The 27,056-nt window shown below is 42.8% G+C and overlaps 1 protein-coding gene across 1 annotated transcript in view; it reads right to left on the bottom strand.

Moving 5' to 3' along the window:
• Positions 1-9,576: 9,576 nt before the first annotated feature.
• Positions 9,577-27,056, bottom strand: part of LOC136621664 (calcium-activated chloride channel regulator 1-like) — a 55,280-nt gene continuing 37,800 nt past the window's right edge. The window contains exons 11-15 of the mRNA XM_066597316.1: positions 22,852-23,073; positions 18,271-18,541; positions 16,108-16,272; positions 14,282-14,512; positions 9,577-10,884 (exon numbers count right to left, since the gene is read on the bottom strand). Coding sequence (XP_066453413.1) covers positions 10,544-10,884; positions 14,282-14,512; positions 16,108-16,272; positions 18,271-18,541; positions 22,852-23,073 — 1,230 coding nt within the window. The 3' untranslated portion in view covers positions 9,577-10,543. The remainder of the gene's footprint in view (positions 10,885-14,281; positions 14,513-16,107; positions 16,273-18,270; positions 18,542-22,851; positions 23,074-27,056) is intronic.

Here is a 27,056-nt window from a genome sequence, read left to right as displayed (position 1 = left end):
AAAACTAGAAGGAGACCCCCGAACCTGGAGCTTTGACCCCGGAGGGCCAAGAAGTCGAGGCAAATGTGTGTATGGGAGAAGGCCTGGCTCGCATGGAGCTCTTCCTCTTTCTGACAACTGTTTTGCAAATGTTTATCATGGAGCCCACTGTAGACAGAGAGACTTTGAGCGAGGGACCGAAGCCCAACACCCAGGCCTTGTCAAGGATGCATTGCAGGACAGCTAAAAGTGTCCGATCCCACGGGCTCGAACAGAGGGGGAGGGTATGTGAGACAGTGACTGATAAAGTGCTGGAGGGCAGATATGTTTCGCCTAGGATGCTCTCATATGAGGCTTTAGGGAGCACCTGGGCAGATACGTGCCACCGAGCGGCCTGGGCTCGGTGGAGGAAGCCAGCATTTGGGTGTCAGTAACACTAAGTTACTGACACGGTGTAGTTAATGTAGTGGCTTCAAGCCGCATAGTCCGGGCCGGCCTTTCCTGGAGTGGTCAAAGCGAAGGGTGGGATGGCCACTCCCACGTACCAGGTGAGGCTGGTACCAGGCCTTATAAAACCTGGACCTGCAGGTCTTGGAGAGATGTGGGCTGAGAGAGCCAGAGGCGAGAGGTTTACAGGGAGACACCCCTAACCTCCACACCTAGGAGAGGTGTGTGGTGAGGCCTCTGCAGGTCTGAGGACCGGACTGGCCGTGCGCAGCAAGAAGTACTCTGACAGTGAGTAGTCAGGGCCGGACTTATGTGTAGTGAGTGCTCAGACGAGCAGGTGTTTATTTCTGTTTGTACTTTATGTTTGCTACAATAAATCCAGGCGAAGCCTGGACTAAAGAACTTTATTGTTCCGAGTGCCACTGTCTCTGGCTGTGGATGCCCCGGTGCTACCTATCCTAATGCTAATCCCTCACAATAGATATATCTTTTCTTCTGTGAGGGTATATATATATATTGCCATATGTTCTTTATACTTTTATACCTATATGCAAGTTTTATTCAATTCCAAATGAGAAAAAACTTATATGTCGCCTTACATCAGATATTCCAAGAGGCCTTGCCCGGCGAAGACAAAAACGTATCTTGAACAAAATGTATCTTAAACACAGCAAAGAAGAACCAGACATGAAGGACGCATGTACTTGGCCGGTTTCCCAGAAGCGCTGGAACAAGATATCAAGATGTTCAAATGTACATAATTTTCACTGTCTCAGGCCGAAAATCCGGACTTCCCATATATGGTTATGAGCCCATCACCCCCTTGGGGATGGGACAAAGGGTATAAGATCTCATGTAATCTGTAATAAAGCACGTTGGCACAGCCGAGAGCCATGTCCCGTGTGAGAAACTATACCAGACCTCTGTGTGTGTGGTGTTTCTTCTTATCGCCGGCAGCGGGCAAGTGGGGTGGGCCCGATTGGTGCTGTACTTAGAATTTTACCCTGATAAATGGCGCAACCAACTGGGGCGGTAAAACCAGGAGCTTACAACGCATTCCACCCGGATCCACGCCGCGGAGAAACCGTCCTGCTGCAAACCGAGCCTGATCAACTCACTTAGAACTCCAGGTAAGACAAACATATATTTATGTTGTGTTTTACGCTGAGAGTCTTGCAGCAGGACTGACTATCTGTGGTTTGTGACCGGACGGGTTGGGTTAAGAGTTCTACACGGTAACTCGTGTGGGCTCCGGGTTTGCCGTCATGGACCACTGACCGTGATATGCGCACCAATCGGTCACCCAGAAATTAGTCTGTAGTTTATTTGTACTTTGAAGTTTTAACGTTTTAATAATAGTGGAGATTGTTGTATCTGCAGAAGTTTTTTTTTCTCTTTCTTTTCATTTAGTCTCACAAGAGAAGGGACTCTCGGTCGGTTTGCCTTATATATGGGGCTAGCGATTTGATTTCAGAGAGATGCATTTTATGGGGCTTGGTTCCATAAGGAGAAGGGACCCTCGGTTGTTCTGCCGGTATATAAGGGGCTGACAATTTGAAAATTAAGAGGGATGCATTCTATGGAGCGTGTTATTTTTATTATTGTTGATGTTCTAATATGCGTAAGATCTTATTAAAGAAGATAGAGCCCCTCAAGGGCTGCCGCCGTGTGGATGAATTTGTAAAATGTAAGAAAACTCTAATGAAAATGTGTGACACCGACCCGCACGGCAGATTACAAAATGGTGTCTGGGAGGGAGGTCTTTAAGACCGACAGGTGCCTTGGAAGATCAAGGTTTTCTAGAAAGTGCTGGAGAGGAGAGAGAGAGAGAGAGAGACAGTCAGAGAAAGTTGTATGTACACATTATTTGTTTAAGAAAGTATCCGTAAGTGAAATGTTGAAAAGTACAGTAAGTGATCAAGAGGGCGTCAGGAGAGTGTCTATTGAAGGTTATATTGGCAGTTAGGTAGGGAGAGAAGTATGAGAAGCAGGCAAAGTCGATAAGAAAGTTACAATGCATGTGATTTGTTGGTAAAGAGAGATGAAAATGTGTATAATACAAGATAGATAATAGATAATATGTATAATCCATACTAGGTGGATATATATGTGTGTATATATATATATACTGTATGTGTAAATAGTTAACTGAGCTTGCTTTTAGGGGAGAAGGCTTGTTGACATGTAGCTGCGAGTCTGTGTAGCCTTCCAAGGTCGGAAGATAACAGCGAGAGAGAAAATGCAATAACAACCTTGGTTAATATCGTTGCTTGCTTACAATGAATTGAAATGAATTTAATTAATTATACTGTCTTAGTAGACAGGAAATATAGCAATTTCTAAAACATATATTCTTACTTATACAGGGGTTGAAAATGAATGTTGCAAGGTCCCAGCATATGTGTTAATTATGAGTTCAAAATGCAGGGAATAGTTAAGCTAAAAACAATTCAGTCTGTGTTTCATATTCGCGGAGAGATAACAGTCAGGGTCACAGATTCTAAAACACTTCAGCGTTTAATACAGCATATAATAACTTCAGTAAATAAGAAATATAGAATATCTCAGTCAATCAGCAAACTTTTTCACATAATTTGTCAAAGATAGCGCTCACAATCTCATCTCAATAGAATTATGTACTTTATAAAATTATAGCACTCACCTCAATGTTTTTCAACTGATGTATGTTTGTCAAACTTTTTTTGTCCGTGCATCTGTATGTACTGGTACACCTCAATGAGGGGGTGACGGAGCAAACTTGAGAGCATGGATGGATGAGAGTTAGTGACCCGTGTTCAAGCTGCGGTGAGTGTGGAATGTGTGATGCAGGTAATGACTGGGGATAAAAGTCCTCCCCATGCATGGGACTTTGCTTGGTTGAGATGTGGACGTGTGGACTGTTACACTGAAATTAAGTTGGGAAGACGGACGCACGGAGCCAATATCGAAGGGGTGAAGCTAGATGATGTAATAGTACGTAGTAATGTTTCATCCCTCTTGCACAAGGGAGGGGTGAGGAGTTTGAGCAGCTAGTAAAAGTTTTTGTTTTGTTTTGTTTTGTCTCCCGTCTCAAATTTTGATAAGACATTGCAGGCAGGATCAGACTAATAATGAATTCACTTAAAGGGATATCACATTTCAAATATTAATAGATGTTTTGTAGGTTATTCTGCCCCGGTGTAACTCATGTTTCTGTTATAGGTGCTAACATCTTACAGGCCTTATCTGCATCCATCAAATCTTTTTACAATGTTGTACTACCTTAAACCCGGCTACTATTGTTCCAATTGAGTACCCTGGTTTAAAGGGGGGGAGGAGAAGGCATAGGTGATCTAGGTATTGCAAGTCAGCCATTTTTAAATTCAGCCATTTTTAAATTTTTTGCAAGCCATTTTAAAATTTTTAAATTTTTTGCAACAAGGTTCTGATCTTTTTGAAATAGAATACCAGCCTGATTGTCTAGCAGTGATGCAACAAGAAAATTTAAGTTTTAAAAAAAAGTTACTGAAAGCCCTTGTTAATAATGCATATTTTGAGTTGTTTTTTATAGATGGTACCCAGGGTGATTGACGACTCCACACTGGATATGCAGTCGTAACACAACAAGATGTCCTAAAAAGCAGAATGTCTCCGCATGTCGCAGTACAAGAAGCGGAACTAAAAGCCCTCGCTGAGGCGTGTAGAGTGGAGGAAGGTAAGACGGCAACCCTTTACACTGACTCCCGGTATGCATTTGGCATAGCTCATGATTAAGGCCCAACATGGAAGGCCAGACAGTTTTTTACCACAGCAGGACAGCCAATTAAGAATGTTGCAGCGGTGCAGTCTCATGGAGACCCTACTTCTACCTGACAAGGTGGAAAGCTCACACCAATTCCTACACCGGAGAAGCAAGAGGCAACGCCATCACAGGCCACACAGCAAAAGCAGCGGCCCTCAAGCCGTGGAAGAAAGAAGAAAAGAAGAATTTGACTACACTTTGGACTTTGATAAAAACTTGGACTTTGATAAAAACTTGGACTTTGATAAAAATCTTGGACTTTGATAAAAATCTTGGACTTTGATAAAAATTTGGCCTTTGATATGCTAAAGACTTTACAGTTAAGAAAAAGACAAATGGACTAAAAAGGGACGGCGTATGGTGAACAGTCAACAGCACTTGCCCACCATAGTCCCTGTGCCCCATGATGGCCCAGCTGACGCACGGAAAGACGCACCTCTTAAAGCAGTAATGATGTCGACGCTTGAACTAGGACGGGTGGCTCCTTGGTTTTCTGTAGCTGCTGCATCATTTGTCCAGTTTTGCATGATCTTTGCCGTAAGCAACAGGGCAGAAGTAAAATTTGCCACATAACACTTGCCTAGACCACTCTACCCATTTCAGGGATTGCAAATTGGCTACACTCAGCTCCTACTTGTTGGGAAGTTTTGAATATGTGCTTGTTGTTGTTAATGTTTTTCAGGTTGGAGACCTACCCTGTTACCAAAGTAAATAAGCAGGTAACCGCACAGAAGCTCATGAATGAGGTAATCCGCAGATATGGGGTACTGGAAGTGATTGAGTCAAACAAAGGTACACACTTCACAGGTGAAATAATGCAACACATCATGTCTGTTTTGGGTATATTCCAGGTTTTTCACACACCCTACCATCCGCAGAGTAGGGGGAAAGTAGATACAAAAGGCAATGAAGAAAATGGTCAAATTTTGAATTGAGTGTTTTCCATTAGTTTCTTTTTTCCAGGAGGATACATGTCACAGTAGCTGAGTTTGGGGAATGATTCTCTTGTTAATTTTGTCATAGGCCTCTCCAAGGAATTGTTAGTAATCCATTCTGCAGTCTCTGCTTTTCTCCCAGGTCCTACAGATGAGTGTCACAATCTGAAACCAGGTGACAGGGTCTATGTGGAAAAGTTTGAGCGAGAAACCCTGTTTGAATGTCCCTACCAGATGTTGTTCACCACCCCAACTGCAGTCAAGCTCGAAGGAAAGCCCACTTGGATCCACACTTCGCACTGAAAAAAACTAATGATCCTGCATATCCTTTACATGCTATAATGTGGTACAATTCCTCTAACACACACCTTTGACTACTGTACACTAGCCCCCTGTTTCAGAACAAATTAATACAATCAAATGTGCAATAAGAGTACACTGAGGGTGAGAATCCAACTCCGCATCGTGCTAAGAGAGAAGTTGACGCTCAAGGTGGTAATTTTGATCCACATGTATACATAGATGCAATAGGAGTGCCAAGGGGGGTGCGAGATGAATTTAATTCTAGAGATCAGGTTAAAGCAGGTTTTGAGTCCTTATTTGTTATTGTCACTGTTAATAATAATGTAGATTAGATGAATTATATCTTTTACAATCAGCAGAGGTTTGTAAACTACACCAGAGATGCTTTGCAAGGGTTAGCTGACCAATTAGGGCCCACTGCATCCATGGCGTTCCAAAATAGAGTGGCCGTGGATATGATTTTAGCAGAAAGAGGTGGGGTATGTAACTTCCTGTTTGTGTATTATCCCTTTAATGTGACCAAAATTTCCCTTGTTTGAAAAAAGATGAAGAGCCAGTTCCGATAATGCCAACCACGTACGTTACCAGAAGAATGGAGAGATGTATTAGTACTGCGCCGTCCCGGTCTCCTAAGATGGACTGTCAGTGGACTTCCCATTTGCCTAGGGAAAGTGCAGAAGACCTTAGGTTCCGGCGAGGGCACACCCTGTGGGGTGTTAACTCGTACAGATAGAGGGTATGGATGCCTGGAAATAAGCCCAGGGAATCCATGGCCTCCTTCTGAGGTGAGGTAGGGATCCCTCCCTTTTAGGAGTAGGGACTTACGGGCAGTGGAGAAACCCTGACACAAGGGAGAGATGACCGAGGAAGAGTGCAAAGTCTGATGCTTGATCTCCATATTAAGTTTTTTAGGGGGGTTTGTGAGGGTATATATATATATTGCCATATGTTCTTTATACTTTTATACCTATATGCAAGTTTTATTCAATTCCAAATGAGAAAAAACTTATATGTCGCCTTACATCAGATATTCCAAGAGGCCTTGCCCGGCGAAGACAAAAACGTATCTTGAACAAAATGTATCTTAAACACAGCAAAGAAGAACCAGACATGAAGGACGCATGTACTTGGCCGTTTTCCCAGAAGCGCTGGAACAAGATATCAAGATGTTCAAATGTACATAATTTTCACTGTCTCAGGCCGAAAATCCGGACTTCCCATATATGGTTATGAGCCCATCACCCCCTTGGGGATGGGACAAAGGGTATAAGATCTCATGTAATCTGTAATAAAGCACGTCGGCACAGCCGAGAGCCATGTCCCGTGTGAGAAACTATACCAGACCTCTGTGTGTGTGGTGTTTCTTCTTATCGCCGGCAGCGGGCAAGTGGGGTGGGCCCGATTGGTGCTGTACTTAGAATTTTACCCTGATACTTCTTTTCTTACCACTTTCATATCCCAAATAGGCCATATGAACAGGGCATGCCCGCCTGGCATACAACTTTAATAAACAGTCACTTTTACCCACCTCCACAATAATATTACTGCTGTAATATTTCCAATTGATAAAAAAAAAAAAAGAAGTAAAGCTAGTGTATAATATCCCTTCCAGGTTGTGGAAACAATAACAGAATCAGCCGCTGTCAGGGTTTATTCACATTTATTTCAGGTAATATTACAGCTTTATAAAGCAACCACATTCCAAAAATATAAACCAATGTAACAAAAATATATTTTTTGCTTTTGCTTATAATCTGATAATGTATTGACTGTCCAAATTTCAATGCATCTTCTTCATGTACACTTTGTCACTTAAAAGAACATTGTAAGCCCAAAACACACAATAAAACTTGTTGTATAACCAGTTCCAGAATCAACTGTACAACATCTTGTTACCTCCACTTACAATTGAGGTTTCCTCCCCGCTTCCCTACGAAAGCCTTTTCAACATAGATTTTTTCAAAAAACCTATCCCACACCGTGTACATTTTTTATGCTACTCCATGTCAGACATCCGTGCCACACTTGCATATACGTTCAGCGGAACTCTGACAAAGTGTGACTATAGCCTTTGGCCTCTTTCACACTGTATTATTTTGGCCAGTATTTTGCATCAGCATTTATAGGCCAAAACCCGAAGTGGATCCAAAATACGGGAATGGCTTCAAATCTTTTCATTATAGTTATATCTGTGTAGGTTCCACTTCTAGATTTGGATTACAAATACTGTTGCAACGTACTGACCAGAATACTGCTGTATGAAAGTGGCCATACTTAGCTTTTGACTTAACTAATGCCGCTCTATATGTTGTTCCCTTCTCAGGTCTGTACTGCTACTATCATTTGTATAAGACTTACTGAAGTTCCTAACATAGTACTAAGTAGTTGGAACTTTAAAGAGTTTATCCAGGCAGAAAACATCAACAAAAGTAGGATTTTTTTTTAAAGTTTGATTGCGATATTCAACCAGCATACATCTCTTAGTAACCTGTTTTGTGTTAATTCATCTTTTTTTCTTCATATTATTATCATCAGAAAAAAAGTCAGTTGAATCTCGAATTTCACATTGTAATTACTCAATAGAAAGTTCTTCAGTATTACTATTCAGTATTTTCTTTATGTGTGGAAAAAGATCACTTGTGACCTTGCTAAAATTGTAAAAAATGACACGGCGATTTTACTGGAACTTGCACCAGGTGCCATTGAGCCCTGGCCTGATTATAATATGCACATTTAATAGGATTGAGGCATCAGGAAACTCTAGCAAAGCTGTTCCTTAAAGGGGTTTTCCCACGACTTAAAATTGCTTCACAAACACTCTGTCCTTCCCGATTGCTACTGACCAGGACATGTGAATGCTACATTCAATCACTGGCTGTAGAAGGTCACTGCTGTGGCCAATGATTGTTCTTCCTGGTTGCAGCTGAGCAAGACATGTGATTGCTGCAGCCAGAGTGGTTGCAAAGGAATTTCAAATCCTGGAAATAACCCATTAATATAGCTGGTGTCATCTGAACAATACTAAATGATGACATTATACAACTGTACATCACAGGTTTATGCCAATGTTTCCCAACTCCAGTCCTCAAGGCACTCCAACAGGTCATGTTTTCAGGATATCCTGTAGTAACACCACCTGTGGCAATATCTGAGGCAGAATGAATTACATCACCTGTGTAATACTGAGGAAATCCTGAAAATCATGACCTGTTGGAGTACCCTGTTGGAGTTGGGAAACATTGGTTTACACAGTAACCCAATTTTGCATATAATAATACTGACATCCAGTGCTCCTTGTTCAGTGTCAAAACTATCTAGTGGATCACTACTCTAGAGGGTGCTCAAGAGATCGAGACTGTATAAATAACAAAGTAAAATCAATACCACAATTTTGTGTCGCTACAAAGTCGCACGTGGTGCTACAAAGTTGCCCTACCCCGAAAATAAGCCCTAGCTGCAGTAAAAAAAACAAACCATCACCTAACAGGCACTGTCATCTCTGGCACGTATTCTCCTCTGAAACTCGCCGGCACTGATCTTCAGTTTTCTACCAGCCCTTCCTGGCTGGAGAATCAAAATCGCTGCCTCCAGGAAGGGCTGGTTGTTATTGCTTAAAGGGGTTGTCCCGCGCCGAAACGGGTTTTTTTTTTTTTTAAACCCCCCCCCCGTTCGGCGCGAGACAACCCCGATGCAGGGGTTAAAAAAACAACCCCCACAGCGCTTACCTGAATCCCGGCGGTCCGGCGTCTTCATACTCACCTGCTGAAGATGGCCGCCGGGATCCTCTGTCTCCATGGACCGCAGGGCTTCTGTGCGGTCCATTGCCGATTCCAGCCTCCTGATTGGCTGGAATCGGCACGTGACGGGGCGGAGCTACACGGAGCTACACGGAGCCCCATAGAGAAGAGGAGAAGACCCGGACTGCGCAAGCGCGGCTAATTTGGCCATCGGAGGGCGAAAATTAGTCGGCACCATGGAGACGAGGACGCCAGCAACGGAGCAGGTAAGTATAAAACTTTTTATAACTTCTGTATGGCTCATAATTAATGCACAATGTACATTACAAAGTGCATTATTATGGCCATGCAGAAGTGTATAGACCCACTTGCTGCCTCGGGACAACCCCTTTAATAAGCGCCGTGGCTCAGCCAATCAAAGCTGGCGCTTTGATGAACCAATCACAGCCATTAAGGGATTCATTGAATGGCTGTAATTGGTTCCTCAAGTGCTAGCTGAGGGCTGAGCAGCATGATTGGGAACTAATCAGAGGCAGAGCTTTCTGGAGGTGGGGATTTTCAAAGTCCCGACCAGGAAGCTCTGCAGGAGAACTTTGAGCAACTGCCGAGGAGCTGACAGCGCCTGAGAGGTGATGAATTCCTTTTTTTAAATTTTTTTTTATACAGCGAGAGCTTAGTTTAGGATTTTCTACTGTAAGAGTTCCATTGCATTGCACGAACACCACGTTTTCTTGCGATGCGATGCAACACATTGGAAGGCTCCATAGGGAAACATGGGCTACAAAAAAAAAAGCGCAAATTGCGTCTGTATAGAGCATGCTGCAATTTCGTAATCTCGCAATGTCGCAGGCTACAAAACATCACTTGCGTAGAAGAATCCATAGGAAAGCATGGGCTCTACATACATGCGATTTGTAGCACTGTTGTATTGCGACAACATCGCACAAGAAAATCGCCCAAGCAAAGAATAAATGGCCCTCCTCCATACATGACTAGTTTAAGAGACTTATATTGCAGGCATAACATGATTAGCAGCCGTAGCCTTATGTGCTGCTGTGCCATCTTACTCAATCATTCTGTCTTTCAGGACAATAAACATTACATTTATACTGAATATGTCTTAAAACGCCCCCCAAGACATTGCTGGAAACTCTACAGTAATATATTGTCTTGGGGGTTTAAAGTAGTATGAGCTTCATATAAGCCTGCAGGGAAATGGCCATGATAGGTTATTGCAGAACTCTGACTGTCATTTCTAACCGGTATAGAATCTGATAGAAAAGAGTATATACTTGTCTTCTACAGTCCCACTGCAAGAGGCTTCAGTCCAAAATCTTGTTTCATAACATTTGACTTGTGCTTCAGAGATAGAAAGTAATTATTGTCATCACAAGAGTCAAAATCAAAGTGTTTCCAGTTCCCAAAATGCTATTGACTGAATTTCCCGATTCTGGTGCTGGCAAGAAAAAAGCTGCCCTTGCCAAATTAGACGGGTCTGACGTTTGATTTACCTTGTCTATAGCAACCAAGACAAAATAAAGAACTGTGCCATTTTTAATAGTAATGTCCCGAAGAGTAAACCGGAATACTTCAGTTGATCCAGATGGGGAGGGTGTAAGGCTGGAAATATTGATAGCTGTGCCATTTTCAAAGTTGTCCACAAGCTCACTGCTGAGACTCATTCGTAGATCATATCTAGTAGCTAAACATTGAGAAAGACAAACCATCAAAATCTACAATGTATCTACCACATACCAATCTATACGCCATATGTTTTATGCTGCTGACTATACAAAAGAGGTTTTCCAGGATTATTTTTTTTCTTACTTATCTTCAGGAAAGCTCGTGAATAAAAGATTGTCGGGGAGTGCAACATCCGGCACCCCAGTGATCAATCATTGGACTGTTAGGTTCTGCTGAATGGAACCTGTAGTACTATGGTTTCTAGCAGCACAAGCCCACAGGTGTTGAATGATTGAGCTGGCTGGGTGTGATGATCTTCTCCTAGCCAATCCCCTGGGTCTTTGCTCACATATATACCCAGCTCCTGTCAGTGTCTGTTTGATGTCCAGGTTGAGCAGTCCTGTTATTTCTGTGTTGCAGCTTGTGGTGTGACTTGTGTCCTGTTATCTGTGCTATTGCTGCTTGCTGTGTGAACTGTGTCTGGTGCTGCTGGATCATGTATTTTCTGTCAGTTTTGTGTCAGTTTGTTCTGCTGAGTTTGTTTGCCATTTCTGGGCTAGGGTGGAACTTAAGATCCTCTAGTGGATGTGTCTTGCTAGTGTAGGGACTGCAAGACATGAGGAGCCTTGTTGTGGCTTTGCGGCTTAAGTTCATTGGCCAATGTATGAATCAATACCTCGTACTTTTATATACAAGTATGCAAAGTGAGTGTTTTGGTCATTTTTCAGTCCTTATGTTATGTCTGTCCGTCCAGTCCGCAGTATGCAGTTCTCTGTCCAGTTGGCGTTTCCATCAGTATGGCCCCTATTTTGTGTTTTATAACCAGCCTGTTTTGGGCACATTCATGTGGGCCCTGTGCTTATTTGCCCACACGAACGTAACATGGACCCGCTGCATACCAGAAGTAGCACAGCCCCATACATCGTGCAGTGTAGGAATGGTATTGCAGGCTCTCTCCTATGGAATTGGCTTTGGCAAAGAGCTGACCAGCGAAGGAGGATAGGTCATCAGTATAAAAAAAATCCAGTAAAGACCTTTTATCAGGCAGTTTACATTATAAATTAACCCTTGGTTTTCCTTTACCTCAGCCCAGTATATTGATCAAAGGCAAGTGAGAGTCAGAGAGCTAAAAATTCTCTTAAATATCACACAGAGGTATATCTGGAAACCGAATTGTCCGAATACAAAATTGTTAACATGATGCCCTCCACCTACCATGTACTTGTCATATTACTGGTGTCATCTCGTGTGTCAGAGGGGCTTCTGACTCACTCAGGCACAAGAAATAAATCTGCGTATCATATGATACACTGTCTATAGTAGAGATGAGCGAGCGTACTCGGAAAAGCACTACTCGCTCGAGTAATTTGCTTTATCCGAGTATCGCTGTGCTCGTCCCTGAAGATTCGGGTGCCGGCACGGAGCGGGGAGCTGCAGGGGAGAGCGGGGAGGAACGGAGGGGAGATCTTTCTCTCCCTCTCTCCTGCCCGCTCTCCCCTGCTCCCCGCTGCGACTCACCTGAGCAAATTACTCGAGCGAGTAGTGCTTTTCTGAGTACGCTCGCTCATCTCTAGTCTATATGCAATATATTGCATATGGAAGTGTTTCCATATGCATCCCCGCTCTAAACACAGAGGGGAATTAAAAAGAAAATAAAATTACACTGCTCATGTCTGAGCACGTCATTCACGGGCATACGCAGCCCATATGTGGTCTCTGCAGGCTCTCTGTTGGCAGAGTGTATGGGCTGTAATGTGTATAACGCTGCAGGAGACTCGCAGTGTTTTACGCATACAACCATGAGAAGAAGCCCTTATGGCTCTCACAGCTCCTGTGCTATAACCAGAGAGAGAGACCGCTATGGGAGGAGCATCTCTCTGGAGCTGTGAGAGCCATGAGTGAGATTGTGGGCAAGGAGAACCGTGCTACACAGCGGCTATAAAGAGGTGATGGGCTGACCTGGGGGTGCCTACTATGACAGGTGTGAGATATACTGTGTGTGGGGTAGGGAATATAACAGCTCAGTGATGATGCAGTTGGCCATTTCAGGTCCTCTTGATTCATCACCGAGCAGCCTCTAACCCAGATTACCCATAGATGCTCCGGGTCACAAGCAATAGCTGCCGAAGAAACCCACTACAAATCCCTCCCTTCGGGACCCTTTAGCTTTTCTTTACAAGTAACAATCAGAAGGGCTGGGGTTTCTTTGCCCAAGGCTGACATTCTCCAGTAGACTTTATCTCAGGGCCTTTTTACACTGGCCTTTGTACTTCTGCCAAGAGCGAGTACTGATTGACATTTCTGTAAGTTGATTGGCACTCATTCATTCTCATTTACCTGGTGCAAGCATGTACCCCAATCATCATTAATGCGATCGTTTGGGCACATAGAGTTCCATTATTGTTGGCAGCACATTGCTGCTTATGTAAGGTGATGTGCTGCTGACAGCAGATATTTTTGGTGCCACCTAAAGGATGTGACACCTGACAAAGTAGTGTTTGCTCAGTTATTGGCTGATCACCTGCACCTTCACATGAGGTAACGATCAGGTGAATGACTTGTTCTAAATTATCGTCCGATGTAAAAGTCCCTTAAAGCCACCTCTTCCGCCCTGAAATAAAATTCTGCATCTGCCCCGAGGCTTATCTGCTAGTCTCTGCTTTCCTTGTGGTTCCTTACTAGAGATGAGCGAGCATACTCGCTAAGGGCAAATACTTGAGCGGTATTGTCCTTAGCGACTACCTGCCCGCTCGTGAGAATAGATTCGGGCGCCGGCGGTGGTGAGCGGTGTGTTGCGGTAGTGAGCAGGAGGGAGGGGGGGGGGGGAGATCCCCCCCCCTCTTTCCCCCACCGTTCCCCGCTTTCCCCTGCCGGCACCCGAATCTTTTCTCACAAGCGGGCAGGTACTCGCTAAGGAAAATACTCGCTCGAGTATTTGCCCTCAGCGAGTATGCTCACTCATCCCTATTCCTTACCTGTCTTGTTCTGTTCCCATTTCATTTAGCAGGTCTTTGATTGACTGTATAAATGGGGCATGGTAGGTTTGTGGTCCCATTACAGATTTTGCACTGGTAACCAGGAATTTCAATTACACCTCTGGTTGCCTTCTTAAATCCTGATACCAATTCAACCATATCACCGATGGGACTATTGAAAAAGGTCACAGCGCACACAACTCCGCAGGTCTTATCTATCATCGGTGTTGGTCAGTGTAATTGAGAATGTAAAAAAAATCAGATGCTATTAGAAGCCACTTGAGTTTAGAATATCCTCTAAGTGGAAAGGCTTCCAATAGCGTCATATTTTTTTCAAATATAACATTGCACTACGTAGCAAATATATCTAGTAAAATATCCACAACACAGTCAAGATGAAAATAATCCTTATACATGTATATCATGACTATAAGAACCTACCATTTCCTTCATCTGCATCATCACCGGTCGCTGTCCATGTCAACACAACTAGTGAGCTCTCAAAGACTGCAGACAAATCAGTGATTTTACTAGGCTTAAAGACATCTGGTAAGGGACCTGATGGCACGCCGGACACTATAAAAGCACCTCCTGAAGCTGTACGGCTAAAATTTCCCAAATTTAGATCCTCAATAGTAGGCTTTGGCTTTGGTGGGTTGGCGAACAATGTGCCTGTATAAAGAAAGAAATCTGTTAAAGATGGCAATAAAGTATCAACATCATACAACATGGTGACAGCTGGGTAGATAGAAGGACATAGTGAATTATGTGTCATGTAAGTCCTTAATGTTCACCAGCTAGAATATTGTGTATTTTATGGGAGTCATTTGACTTCATTACTTTTGAAAAGGTTTTCGTAAAAATATTTTTTCTTGTTCGAATTAGTGCAAACCAAAGCAAAACTTTATTAACAGAAATTGATGTATAAGACTAGTAGTGGTCCTGTGGCTCAGCAGTTAACGTTGTTGCTCTATGTTGGGGCAACAATGGGGGTCTAGGTTCAAATCTGACCAAGGACAACATTGACATGGAATTCATATGTTTACCCTGTGTTTCACAATAATCAACTTTCTTTATATACCACATACATATTATGCAGCACTTTATGGCCGCCTGCAGACAGGCAGAAATTCCGCGGCGGGATTTCCCGCGGAATTTCCGCCCTTGAAAGCTGCCATAGGATTGCGTTAGCGAACGCAACCCTAGGCAGACGGCAGCGGTTTGTCTGCACGAAATCTCACCGGCAAACAAACCACGGCATGTTCTATTTCTCTGCGGGGCTCGCAGAGCCCTGCACAGAAACGTCACTGCCCGGCCGCCGGCTCCGGTCTGCGCATGCACCGGCTGCCCTGCAGGCCGGCACATCAAACAGCCGGAGCCGTGGGTGAGTACGCGCTGCTCTCTGCAGGCGCTCGGGTCCCGCGGCGAGAATCCTCGCAGCCGGATCCGACCCGCCCGTCTGCAGGCGGCCTTAATCACTTGATATTTTCTGAGTCCATTAGGACAGAAAATCTATATTTACCTATTAATATGTTTTTGGAGTGTGGGAGGAAACCTTCGCAAACATGGAGAACATACAAACTCCATGCAGATGTTGTTCTTTGTCAGATTTGAATTTAAGACCTCAGCACTGTTAGGCAACACTGCTAACCACTGAGCCACCATGCTTCTCCTTCCTCCTGAGCAGTTATATAAGTCAAGCACTGCATGATGTAAAAGATTCATCAGAGCAGGCCACCTTTACAATGTTGTTTTCAGTGGCATAATGATTGTGGTCACAGGGGGTTCAACCAGACCTGGAGTAGAAGGGGGCTCAACTGGATTCTAGGAAGTGCACCACTTTTGAAAGAATCTGTGTGCTCGGGACATGGATCCAGTTGAAAATTATGGCGGACCAGAGATCCATTGGCTTCTGCAACACCTACCTCTGGTAAGCCAAAGACTGCTTTTGGTCTACTAGACCAGAGCTCTAGACCACACAAGACATCAGGTGGCATTATGACTTTACTGAGCCAGCTTTTGGACCCAAACATTGAGGCCCCTGTATCCAAACAACATGGTGGTGGGGGGCCAGCTGTAAAATTTTCCCTGAGGCCCACAAGATGCTACTTGTTATTGTTATGTATAATTCATACTCCAATTTTATGTTCTCACTTCGGGTCTCAACTACTGCACCATGGAAGTTAACAGTGCCAAAAAATAATGCATTTCACTGCATAAATAAGCAAATCCCATAATTATTCATATTTACATAATGATAATCTTACCATTCTTAATAACACCAGGGAGGTATAATGCTCCACTTTTCGGTCCAGTGGCTTTGCTTTCTTTCTCTTGACTTTCAACGCGTACTTTTAAGTTGTACCTGCCGTTTCCTTTGTAACTAGTGAAGTATCTGGAATATATGCCATCATTCTTGATAATATCGGCACCTTCAAGGAAAGCATAGTTAATTTAACAAATATATAAATCTACAACTTAAAACTTTTAAATTGTTGAGTTATATACAATGTGATTCACTCACTAGGAAACCCAAACACCCTGTAGTTGTAGCGCTCCAACTACAGGGTCTCCCAAAGAAGTAGCTAAAGAATATTGATAAGTGGTTGAAAAAGTAAAGGAATAGGACTTGCCATGTGTGGGGTGCCCGTCAAGAGGCAGGAGTCCACACAGTCAGTCCAAAAGAGTCACGTATGGGTTAAAAGGAGCAAAAAATCCCTAATTTGTTAGTGAGATCATCAAGGGATGAGCCTGTAGGAACCTCAGTAGTAACCAGTAGGGAAAGGGGGAATAAAGAACATCTTCTGTGCTCATAGGATGGTGTGGAGAATGCAAGTGAAGTGAGGAGTGACACTTACTTAGTAGAGGAGCCCTATAGGTAGGGTGCAACGTGTTTCGGAGCAAAGACAAGCTCCTTTTTCAAGCACAGTTCTGGGGATAAGTTGCTGGCTGCTGAACTAGTTAGCTTCCAGCAACTAACCCTCAGACATAGGGGGAAAGTTATGAAACTGTCTAAAAGAAAAATTGTCCTTGTTGCCTGTAGCAACAGATTGCAGTGAAGCTTTCATGTCTAATAGTACTTTTGAAAAAATATCACCCTGTATAAATTGTACAAAAAGAACATATGGAATTGTACAGATGAAAAATAATAAAGACTGCAGTACCACTAATCACCAGCAGATGGACAACAGAGACTATTTTTTTCAAACTCTTCTATGCAATAAGATGTATTTTTCCTTTCCAGTATTGAAAAATACATTTTGCATTGGGGGTTCAGTTTTTCTATTTTGGGGAGCAGGAAAGGGGGCTCTGTCTTATAATGGAACCGAACAGCACTGAATGGACCCCATTAACTGTAGTGGGGTCTGTTCAATTTCTGCTCAGCAGGTTCTAGCACAAATATGAAAGCATCCTAATACAGTCACTTTGAAATTCTGCTATATCCTAGCTACTTCGATTTTCAGATGTCTAGGTTTTAGGGCAGCAATGATCTCTAATGTAATGTAATATCCCATGGCAGTAGATAATTGCTGCAGTATGGCACTAGCTAATCCGAGTGGGTGGGAACTGGAGCAGAATTCCAAAGTTTAGTAGTTTCAATATGAAAAGGGGGGTCTCCATTTATCTGCAAAACTCACTTATATATATAAATATATATATATATATCTTCTCAGCAGTGAGAGCTGCCGCCTGGAGCACAGGAGTTCCTGGGTTCGAGCCCTAACATCATCATAGATCTGATATTGATGACCTATCTTAAGAACAGATCATCAATATTTAAAGGGGTTGTCCCGCGCCGAAACGGGTTTTTATTTTTTTTCAATAGCCCCCCCGTTCGGCGCGAGACAAACCCGATGCAGGGGTTTAAAAAAAAAAACAAAACGGATAGTACTTACCCGAATCCCCGCGCTCCGGTGACTTCTTACTTACCTTGCGAAGATGGCCGCCGGGATCTTCACCCACGGTGGACCGCAGGTCTTCTCCCATGGTGCACCGTGGGCTCTGTGCGTTCCATTGCCGATTCCAGCCTCCTGATTGGCTGGAATCGGCACACGTGACGGGGCGGAGCTACGAGGAGCAGCTCTCCGGCACGAGCGGCCCCATTCAGAAGGGAGAAGACCGGACTGCGCAAGCGCGTCTAATCGGGCGATTAGACGCTGAAATTAGACGGCTCCATGGAGACGAGGACGCCAGCAACGGAACAGGTAAGTGAATAACTTCTGTATGGCTCATAATTAATGCACGATGTACATTACAAAGTGCATTAATATGGCCATACAGAAGTGCTGAACCCCACTTGCTTTCGCGGGACAACCCCTTTAAGTCCCGGAAAATCCCTTTGATGTATTAATTGCTTACCACATAAAATGATTTTTCTAACCAATTTCTTATATATGTGCATGACATAATATTGTATTAAAAGAACTAACCTGCACCGTTGTCCAAAAGTGGTAATGTTATCATTGTTCCATCCTGTGCCTCAATATAAGCGATAACTTTTGCACCCAAAACTGGAGAAAGTCCTTGAGTGACTGTTGCATATACAATTACTTGACTAGGGAAACGGGCTGTGTCAGCATTCATGTATGCTTCAGCAATGATTGGAGCCACATTCGGATTGGCTGCTCTGGAATTTACTATGAAACCAAGAACTTGCTCCCCTGATGGAGTATTACATAGACTGTATTGCCAATCTCCTTTCTAAAATGAGATACACAGTTTGTTAGATCTGGAGCTAAATACAAGGTAAACATTTTACAGACAGAGTTTAGATAAATCATTCAAGGAAACAGAAGCAACGTACATATATTGGCACCGTGGTGCCCATTAAAAGAGTTGTCCGAATTCTGTAAAGCCCTCTCACTGGGACCCCCATGATATAAAATAACATCAGCTGATACTCCCCTTTTCCCACTCGTCCCCCGCCACTGTCTCTGGTTGTCCTGGTGATGTCATTTTTATAGGCTGCAGTCTACCTAAACCGTCTACAAACCAGCTGCTGCAGCCAATGACAGCATTCGGCAATGACCAATGAGCACTGTCATTGGCCGCAAATGGTTTATGGAGCATCATAGGCTGTGTAAACAAACACAGCGCAGAACGAAGATAGCGGCGACTATAGGCTGATTTATTTTACAGCATGGGGGAGCCGAGGAGAGGCTTTACTCAACTCAGACAACCAAGTCCTTTAACCCCTTGAGTGGCGGGTTTCCTACCACCCTGTCGTGCCCACCAGGGCAGGTTTTTTAAAATGGTCTAATCATTGAATTTCAACTAATTTTGCAGTTGCGTCTCAAAAGCCATAACTTTTTCATTTTTTCCATTGACATGGCTATATAAGGGCTTGTTTTTTGCGGGACAAGTTGTGATTTTTTAAATAGGGGGGAGGAAAAAAGGAAATGGGGAAAAAAGAAAAAAATCGGGGCCATGTCATTAAGGGGTTAAATAATGTATTAACTTCCTTCTCTGGGTCATTGCGACGCATGGATACCACATGTGTGATTGTATTTTTGATTTTTTACAAAGTAAAGGGAGACAAGTGTTTTTATTAATTTTTTTTATTAATCTTTTTTTGTCCCTATAGGTGACTTCCACAGGGACCCATCAGGACCCCTGATCACATTCCGGGGGTCCGATGGTGACAGCCCTTTACATGCTGCAGTGACAGCCCTTTACATGCTGCAGTCACATAGACTGCAGCATGTAAAGGGTTAACACAGCAGAGATCGGAGGTTTTCTCTGATCTCTGCTGTAAGAGCTAGTACCTAGCTGTCCTCTGATAGCCAAGCACCAGCTCTCCCTGCCACAGAGACCATCGGCTTGCTTCTGACAAGCCGATGGTCTCTATGGCAACCTGTAAACAAAGCAGGAGATTGCCGGCATATCGACAATATCTTCTGCTTGTTTTTCAAAGCCCTTGCTTTGTTCTCTGTGGGTCTGTGCAGGCAGAGTACACTGCCACAGCTTGTGGCATTGTGCTCTGCAGCTCCCATAGTGATACATAGCCCGGAAATCTTCCGGGCTATGTCGCTATGAGCAGTGGAGCTCGTCCCGGAAAATTTCCGGGCGTGCCACTCAAGGAGTTAATGCGTTTTTTTGAGTATCTATTGTAGGTAAAGATACAATCACTTGAATTAACAGGCCCAAAGCGTTGTTCCGCAAAAAACGTGGCTTCCGTGGTGCTAACCGTGGAACAACGCAGCCATTGATTTCCTATAAGTCTTTGAGGGAAGCATGAATAAACTAAATTGCAAAGAAGTAAATAACCAACACATAAAATATATGTAAATTGAAGGCTGTTAACTCCATAGTGACCAAGCCCGTTTGCACCTTAATGACCTGGCCAAATTTAGGAAATCTGACATGTGTCAGTTTAACATAGAATTACTCTGTAAAGGTTTTCTGACATTGTTTTTTTGCCACATATTTGCACTTCATTTAGGTGGTAAAAATAGACCCATAAATTTTTGTGTATATTTATTAAAAGCGCCAAAATTGCGAACATTTTGAAAAAATGTTAATTTTTTTCATATTTTTAACCGTAATATGTCAAATATGTGCATCTATGCCATACACATTTTTGATAAGATATATATTTACATCTGTTTACTTTATTCTGGAAGCACATTTGATAAACTTTAGTTCTATTTTAACCATTTAGGAGACGTACAAATTTAACATTACTTATTCAACTTTGAGGAAGATTTTGTTTTCCTACACCAAGCCAAGATTACAAAGGCCCATACGTTTCAGAATGATAAATATCCCCAAAAATTACCCCATTTTAAAAAATACACCCCTTAATATATTTACTGAGGGGCGTCGTGAGCATTTTGACCGGACAGGTTTTTTTTACAAGTTAATGCAATTTAGAGGAGAAAAAATTAAATTCCACATTTTTACAAATATGTCATTTTAAAAGACAGTTTTTTTTTATAGTGCACATGAAAATGAGGATTCGGATCCCAAAATGGGTACCCCTATTTGTCCTGTGTTCAGAAATACACTATTGTGGCCCTAATCTTATGTCCATATGCACAACGGGGTCCAAACCGAAAGGAGCAGCTGGTGGCTTTCAGAACAGAAATTTAGCTTGAGAGGCCCCACAAATGACCCCATTTTGAAAACTAGACCCCTTAATGAATTCATTTAGGGGTGTACTGTGTATTTTGACTCCCTAGTTTTTAAATGAATCTAAACAAAGCAGAAAAATTACAATTTTAATTTTGGGGGAATTGTGTCATTTTAAAAATTGTTTATTTTCGTACAGCACATATATGTATGAAGACTTGCATCCCAAAATGGATACTCCTGTTTGTCCTGTGTTCAAAAACATACTCATTGTGGCCCCAATCTGCTTACAGGACACATGGCTCGGCCTGTAATGAAGGGAACATCCTTTGGTTTTCAGGGCACAAATGAATAAATTCCAGGTCTCATTGCTCACTTGTAGAGCCATCAAGCTGCCAAAACGATAGAACACCCCCACAAGTGACCCTATTTTGAAAACTAGACCACGTAGCCTATTTATCTAGGTGTGTACTGAGCATTCTGACCCCATGTTTCGAAAGAGGGGCAATTTCAGAGGCCTGGTTTGGTTGGACACATAGGGGAATAAAACCGGGTATCCCTCCTCCTCCCATGCTTGCTGCAGACCCAACACTTTTTTGGGGGGTATTTCTTGACCTGTGAGGCTTCATAAGCTTCCCGAGATGCGGCGTTCTCACACAGAAGGCGCTCAACAAGCTGCTCCTGGAACTGCAGGAAGGTGAGTGTTCCTGGGATCTTTCTGTAAATTCCATAGGCATTACAGGTAGCGATCAGAATAATGGCTGTATGCAGAATCTGCTTACAGAGGTCCGCAGCTGATCCCAGCTGTGAGCCCGGCCGTGGCCCTGCGTACGGCAGTATAATGTACTGCACATAACTGCATACTCACACAGGCGGTCATGTACAGTACACCTTTTTCTGTTTGTTTCTATTTCCCGCGCTGTCGCTTACCGATGACGCGGGGACCCGCATCCCATACACAATGTAATATACAGACTTTATGTCGCAAATATCCATGGTAAAATAGAACGCGCTGCTTTCTGTTTTCTGCGAGTGGATTACGTAATTCCGAACCGCTTATGTAAGCGGAATTGTGTAATCCAATGCATTTGATTGATTCCCGTATTACCGTTGATCAAACACGTGCAGAATCTGCAATTCACATCCGGTCATGTGAGGCTGGCCTAAGGTAGATCCTTACCTTTTTATACCATTGGGTAATTGTGATTATCGTGACTGGGAACCGCTCATCATGGCCCTCGGTCATTGCTCCAGCCTCTCGAGCAAGGAGATTTAAAATTTTCCGCAGCTCGGCAAAATGGCAGACGCAAGCGCAAAAGCCGGGGAAAAGGTCTGGATAATGATGCCATCGGGGGACAAATCCGAGGGCCTTTGATAAGTAATTTCGTCTCCTCTCACGGATACGATCCATGAGGGGAAATGAAACTAACTTTTTTTTAACTTTACATGATCGCCATTATCCATTGGATAACAGCAATCACATGAACGGGGACCACATACAGCGCCCCCTGTGATAGCTCCCTGCTCTCGGCTATCTTTGACAGCCAGTAGAAGGAAGATTTTAAAAAACAATATCCAATGTAAAATAATATCTAGAATATTGTTATATTGTATTAACTTATTACAGACATATTTTGTTGGCTAAGTAGGGAACAGCACGAATTCTGCTAGCTCCGCCCATGCTGCTACCTCCACCCTACGCTGCTAGCTCCGCCCATGCTGCTACCTCCACCCTATGCTGCTAGCTCCACCCATGCTACTATCTCCACCCATGCTGCTAGCTCCACCCCATGCTTCCTCAGACCCTAGAACCTTATCACTTTTTGTGTGTAAGGGTTACTGTTATAACACTGAAGAAACAGGATATGTGCACAGAATGAATCATATTCATGTAAAAGTATATGAAGTAGGAGAGGTGATTAAGCACAGTATGTGGTTACCTCTGCCGTGCCAGGGATTGTGAGACGAGCTGATTTTGAAGTTGCGTCACTGACAAATTGTCCATCCTTATATTCTTTCCATTTTGGATCTCTTAGTACAATGCCTGGAATCGCACTGGTCCATGTAACTAGAAAGAAAGTGTCATTGCCCACAGTATTATCGATGGTCACTTTACCAGTCAGACATTGATTTGGTGGGATTGTTGTTGCAGTACTCTCAATCTGTAATGGAAAGGAAATATAAAATACACATTAAATTGTGAGGGAACGCTGTACAATTGGCTCGTCATCTAAGTGCCTATATTTTGTGTAACTACAACCCTGACCTAGCGCTATCATTCTTCTGCATTAGTAGTAGAGTCATACTGGCCCATCAGACAATCCTCCGGTGGACCCAGTCTCTGAAACAATAAACCCCTAAGGTCCAGCAGAGGACAACATTTGGGGCCAATCACTTCCTGCAAAGATCCATTTCTTATAGGTTGATTTATAAATAATTTATTACAAGATGGGATGTCCTATATTTGAATGATCCCACAAAGATGATGATGAAATGAAACCTTTACATCTTCTGTATAAATAGAGGTTTGGCCTTTGAATTCATTTCCTCTGAAGAAGCTCCAGTGCAACACCGAATATTACAGAATTTCAGTCATGTGGTGGTGTTTTTTTGTTTAAAGTCATATTTCTTCCCAGAATCAGCTTGTGTGATGTGCTTAAAGGGGTTATCTAATCCTGCCAGGGGTTTAGCTAGGGGGAGTAACCGGGGTATATGCTCCAGGTACAAAAATGAGGGAAGACAGCGGGCTATCGGCTACTGCTGCACGTTGTTCTGCACCCCAACATGATCTCGGGACACAGAAGAGCGGTTTGCTTCTCGCTCTGCCACACACTAATCAGCTGATTAGTCAGTAGCAGTGGGTCCCAAGACTGACACAGAGGGTGCCCACTGTGAATGACTGAAGCTGATTGCTGGTGATCCTGAGTCAGAGCCTGAGAATGAGAGTGCCTCTGTCACATGTGGCTCAACGATCACTGTAGAAGCTGCTATAGGGCCTTAGCCGCCGGACAGCAAAACCATGCTCAGCTGACAAGCCACAAACAGGAGTGAAAACATTGCAAATTAGAATGAAGCCATTGAAAATCATTGGTTTCATAATCATGCGTTTTTACTCACTCTCGCATCGCAAGAAAATTGCACAATTTTTTTGCCAGTGTGAAGGCCGCCTTAGTCTGTGATACTTATAATGTACTAGCTGATATACCCGGCTTCGCCCAAGTTAATTTGGTACTGGTGTTTATCTGGTGTTCACAAGCAAAATCTTATGAAGTCGTGGTTACTTTAGAGATACCGGAAAAACATATGTTCACCATTTTGCATAGTTCTCTGCGTTACCCAGGAAACACCACGGGGAGGTAACCATGCGACGTTTCCTTTATATAAAATGACATTAGCAAGTGAGAGAATTAGATTTCATGCATAAAATTTGGACGCTAATTCTTTTGCACTTAGAATTGAATAATCGAGGTGGGACCCATTAACTTTTCCTAATTATGACCTAATCAATGCCCGTGCCAAATTTCAAGTTTCTATGACATTGGGAAGAGAGAGAATTAGATTTCGTACGTAAAATATGGACGCTAATTCTTTTGCGCTTAGAATTGAACAATCGAGGTGGGACCCATTAACTTTTCCTATTTATGACATAATCAATGCCCGTTCCTAATTTCATGTTTCTATGACACCAAGAAGTGAGAGAATTAGATTCCGTACGTAAAATTTGGACGCTTGTTCTTTTGCGCTAGAATTGAATAATCGAGTTGGGATCCATTAGCTTTTCCTATTTATGACATATTCAATGCTTATGGCAAATTTCATGTTTCTATGACATTGGGTAGTGAGAGATTTAGATTTTGTACGTAAAATTTGGACGCTAATTCTTTTGCGCTTAGAATTTAACAATCGAAGTGGGACCCATTAACTTTTCCTATTTATGACATAATCAATACCCGTTCCAAATTTCATGTTTCTATGACACCAAGAAGTGAGAGAATTAGATTCCATACGTAAAATTTTGACGCTAATTCTTTTGCGCTAGAATTGAACAATCGAGTTGGGACCCATTAACTTTTCCTATTTATGACATAATCAATGCTTGTGCCAAATTTCAAGTTTCTATGACATTGGGAAGCGAGAAAATTAGATTCCGTACGTAGAATTTGGACGCTAATTCTTTGGCGCTTAGAATTGAATAATGGAGTTGGGACCCATTAGCTTTTCCTATTTATGACATAATGCTCGTGCCAAATTTCACATTTCTATGACACGGGAAAGTGAGAAAATTACATTCCGTACGTAATATTTTTGACGCTAATTCTTTTGCGCTAGAATTGAATAATCGAGTTGGGACCCATTAGCTTTTCCTATTTATGACATAGTCAATGCTCTGCCAAATTTCATGTTTCTATGACACCGGAAAGTGAGAAAATTACATTCTGTACGTAAAATTTGGACGCTAATTCTTTTGCGCATAGAATTGAATAATCAAGTTGGGACCTATTAACTTTTCCTAATTATGACATATTCAATGCGCGTGCCAAATTTTAAGTTTCTATGACATTGGAAAGTGAGAGATTTAGATTATGTACGTAAAATTTCGACGCCAATTCTTTTGCGCTAGAATTGAATAATCGAGTTGGGACCCAATTACTTTTCCTATTTTGGAGATAATCTATGCTGGTGCCAAATTTCATGTTTCTGCAACATCGGGAAGTTGGAGAACTTTTGGCGAGTCAGTCAGTGAGTCAGTCAGTGAGTGAGTCAGTCAGTCAGTCAGTGAATCAGTGAGTGAGTCAGTGAGGGCTTTCGTCTTTATATATATAGATAAAACTAAGCCAGTGTTTCCTCTGAGACCTCTCATCACCCTCCCCATACAGTATTCCCATCTTGACTTTTCATAGTCAAGATAGGAAACTGCTTCGATAATTACAAACAGCCAAGTGCTTCAGCACAGCACTGAGCACTATGTGGCACTTTCCTGTTTCCGATAGATGACCGGAAACAGAGGGCCGGGTTTTCCCATCTTGGCCATGAAAATCCAAGATGGAAACACCCCTTTAACCTTCTTATTTTGTCTTCAATGTACAGTAATCAATCTCTAAAGGGTCTGTCTTCTGAACCATTTCCTGCTCAGTGTCATGCACATACAGAACAACCAGCAGGTCAATCCTGCTGTTATAGTAATAATATATGTATTCTATTATATATATACCTTGTCATGTGTTTCGTACATCCGCCTAGGCTAATATATACATATATAAAATCATATATCTACCTTCATAGGAAATAGGTAGCAGGAAAATGGTTAACTGGTTCAATATTGTACACTGGTGTGTGTATTGGATTCTTTTGTGGTATCTTCAACACACTCTTACACACCATTCCCAGGACTTAGCACTGTCTCAAGATGAGCTACTTCTCATTATAATTAATTTGGAGCAGACAGTGAACTCACCAGGAATATGATATTATTCCCATATGTACCCTAATATGGCACAAATAAAAACTACTGCTTGCCCCACAAAAAACGAGACACACACAGTTCCTTAAAGTTATAGTTTTGAAAATATGAAAAACACAGAGCAAACACCATGTCCCAGTAAGCTATTTTAAGTTATTTATATATTAAAATACATTTTATACCCATATATGTGATTTGTATGTTACATTAATAGGTGGGAGTAGGGGGCCCAGCAAGTGGACTTAAACTTCAAGTGAAGAGGGAAGGTGCGGTGGGGGCCCCAAGCTGAATATTTGCCCATGGTGCAGGAAAGCCTAGATACGCCTCACTATCCCTTTCCATATGCCCCATTATGATATATGGAAGGGCATGGGGAAGAGGACTTTGCGCTAGCTTAATAGCCTCAGCTTTCAATCTGGGAGAACCAATCTGTGCATATAGCATATGGATGATCATTAGAGATGAGCGAGCACCAAAATGCTCGGGTGCTCGTTACTCGGGACGAAATTATCGCGATGCTCGAGGGTTCGTTTCGAGTAACGAACCCCATTGAAGTCAATGGGCGACCCGAGCATTTTTGTATATTGTCGGTGCTCGCTAAGGTTTTCATTTGTGAAAATCTGGGCAATTCAAGAAAGTGATGGGAACGACACAGCAACGGATAGGGCAGGCGAGGGGCTACAT

Source organism: Eleutherodactylus coqui, chromosome 3 (genome assembly GCF_035609145.1).
Source record: "Eleutherodactylus coqui strain aEleCoq1 chromosome 3, aEleCoq1.hap1, whole genome shotgun sequence".
NCBI lineage: Eukaryota > Metazoa > Chordata > Amphibia > Anura > Eleutherodactylidae > Eleutherodactylus > Eleutherodactylus coqui.
This window is presented reverse-complemented; position numbering and strand designations above follow the sequence as displayed.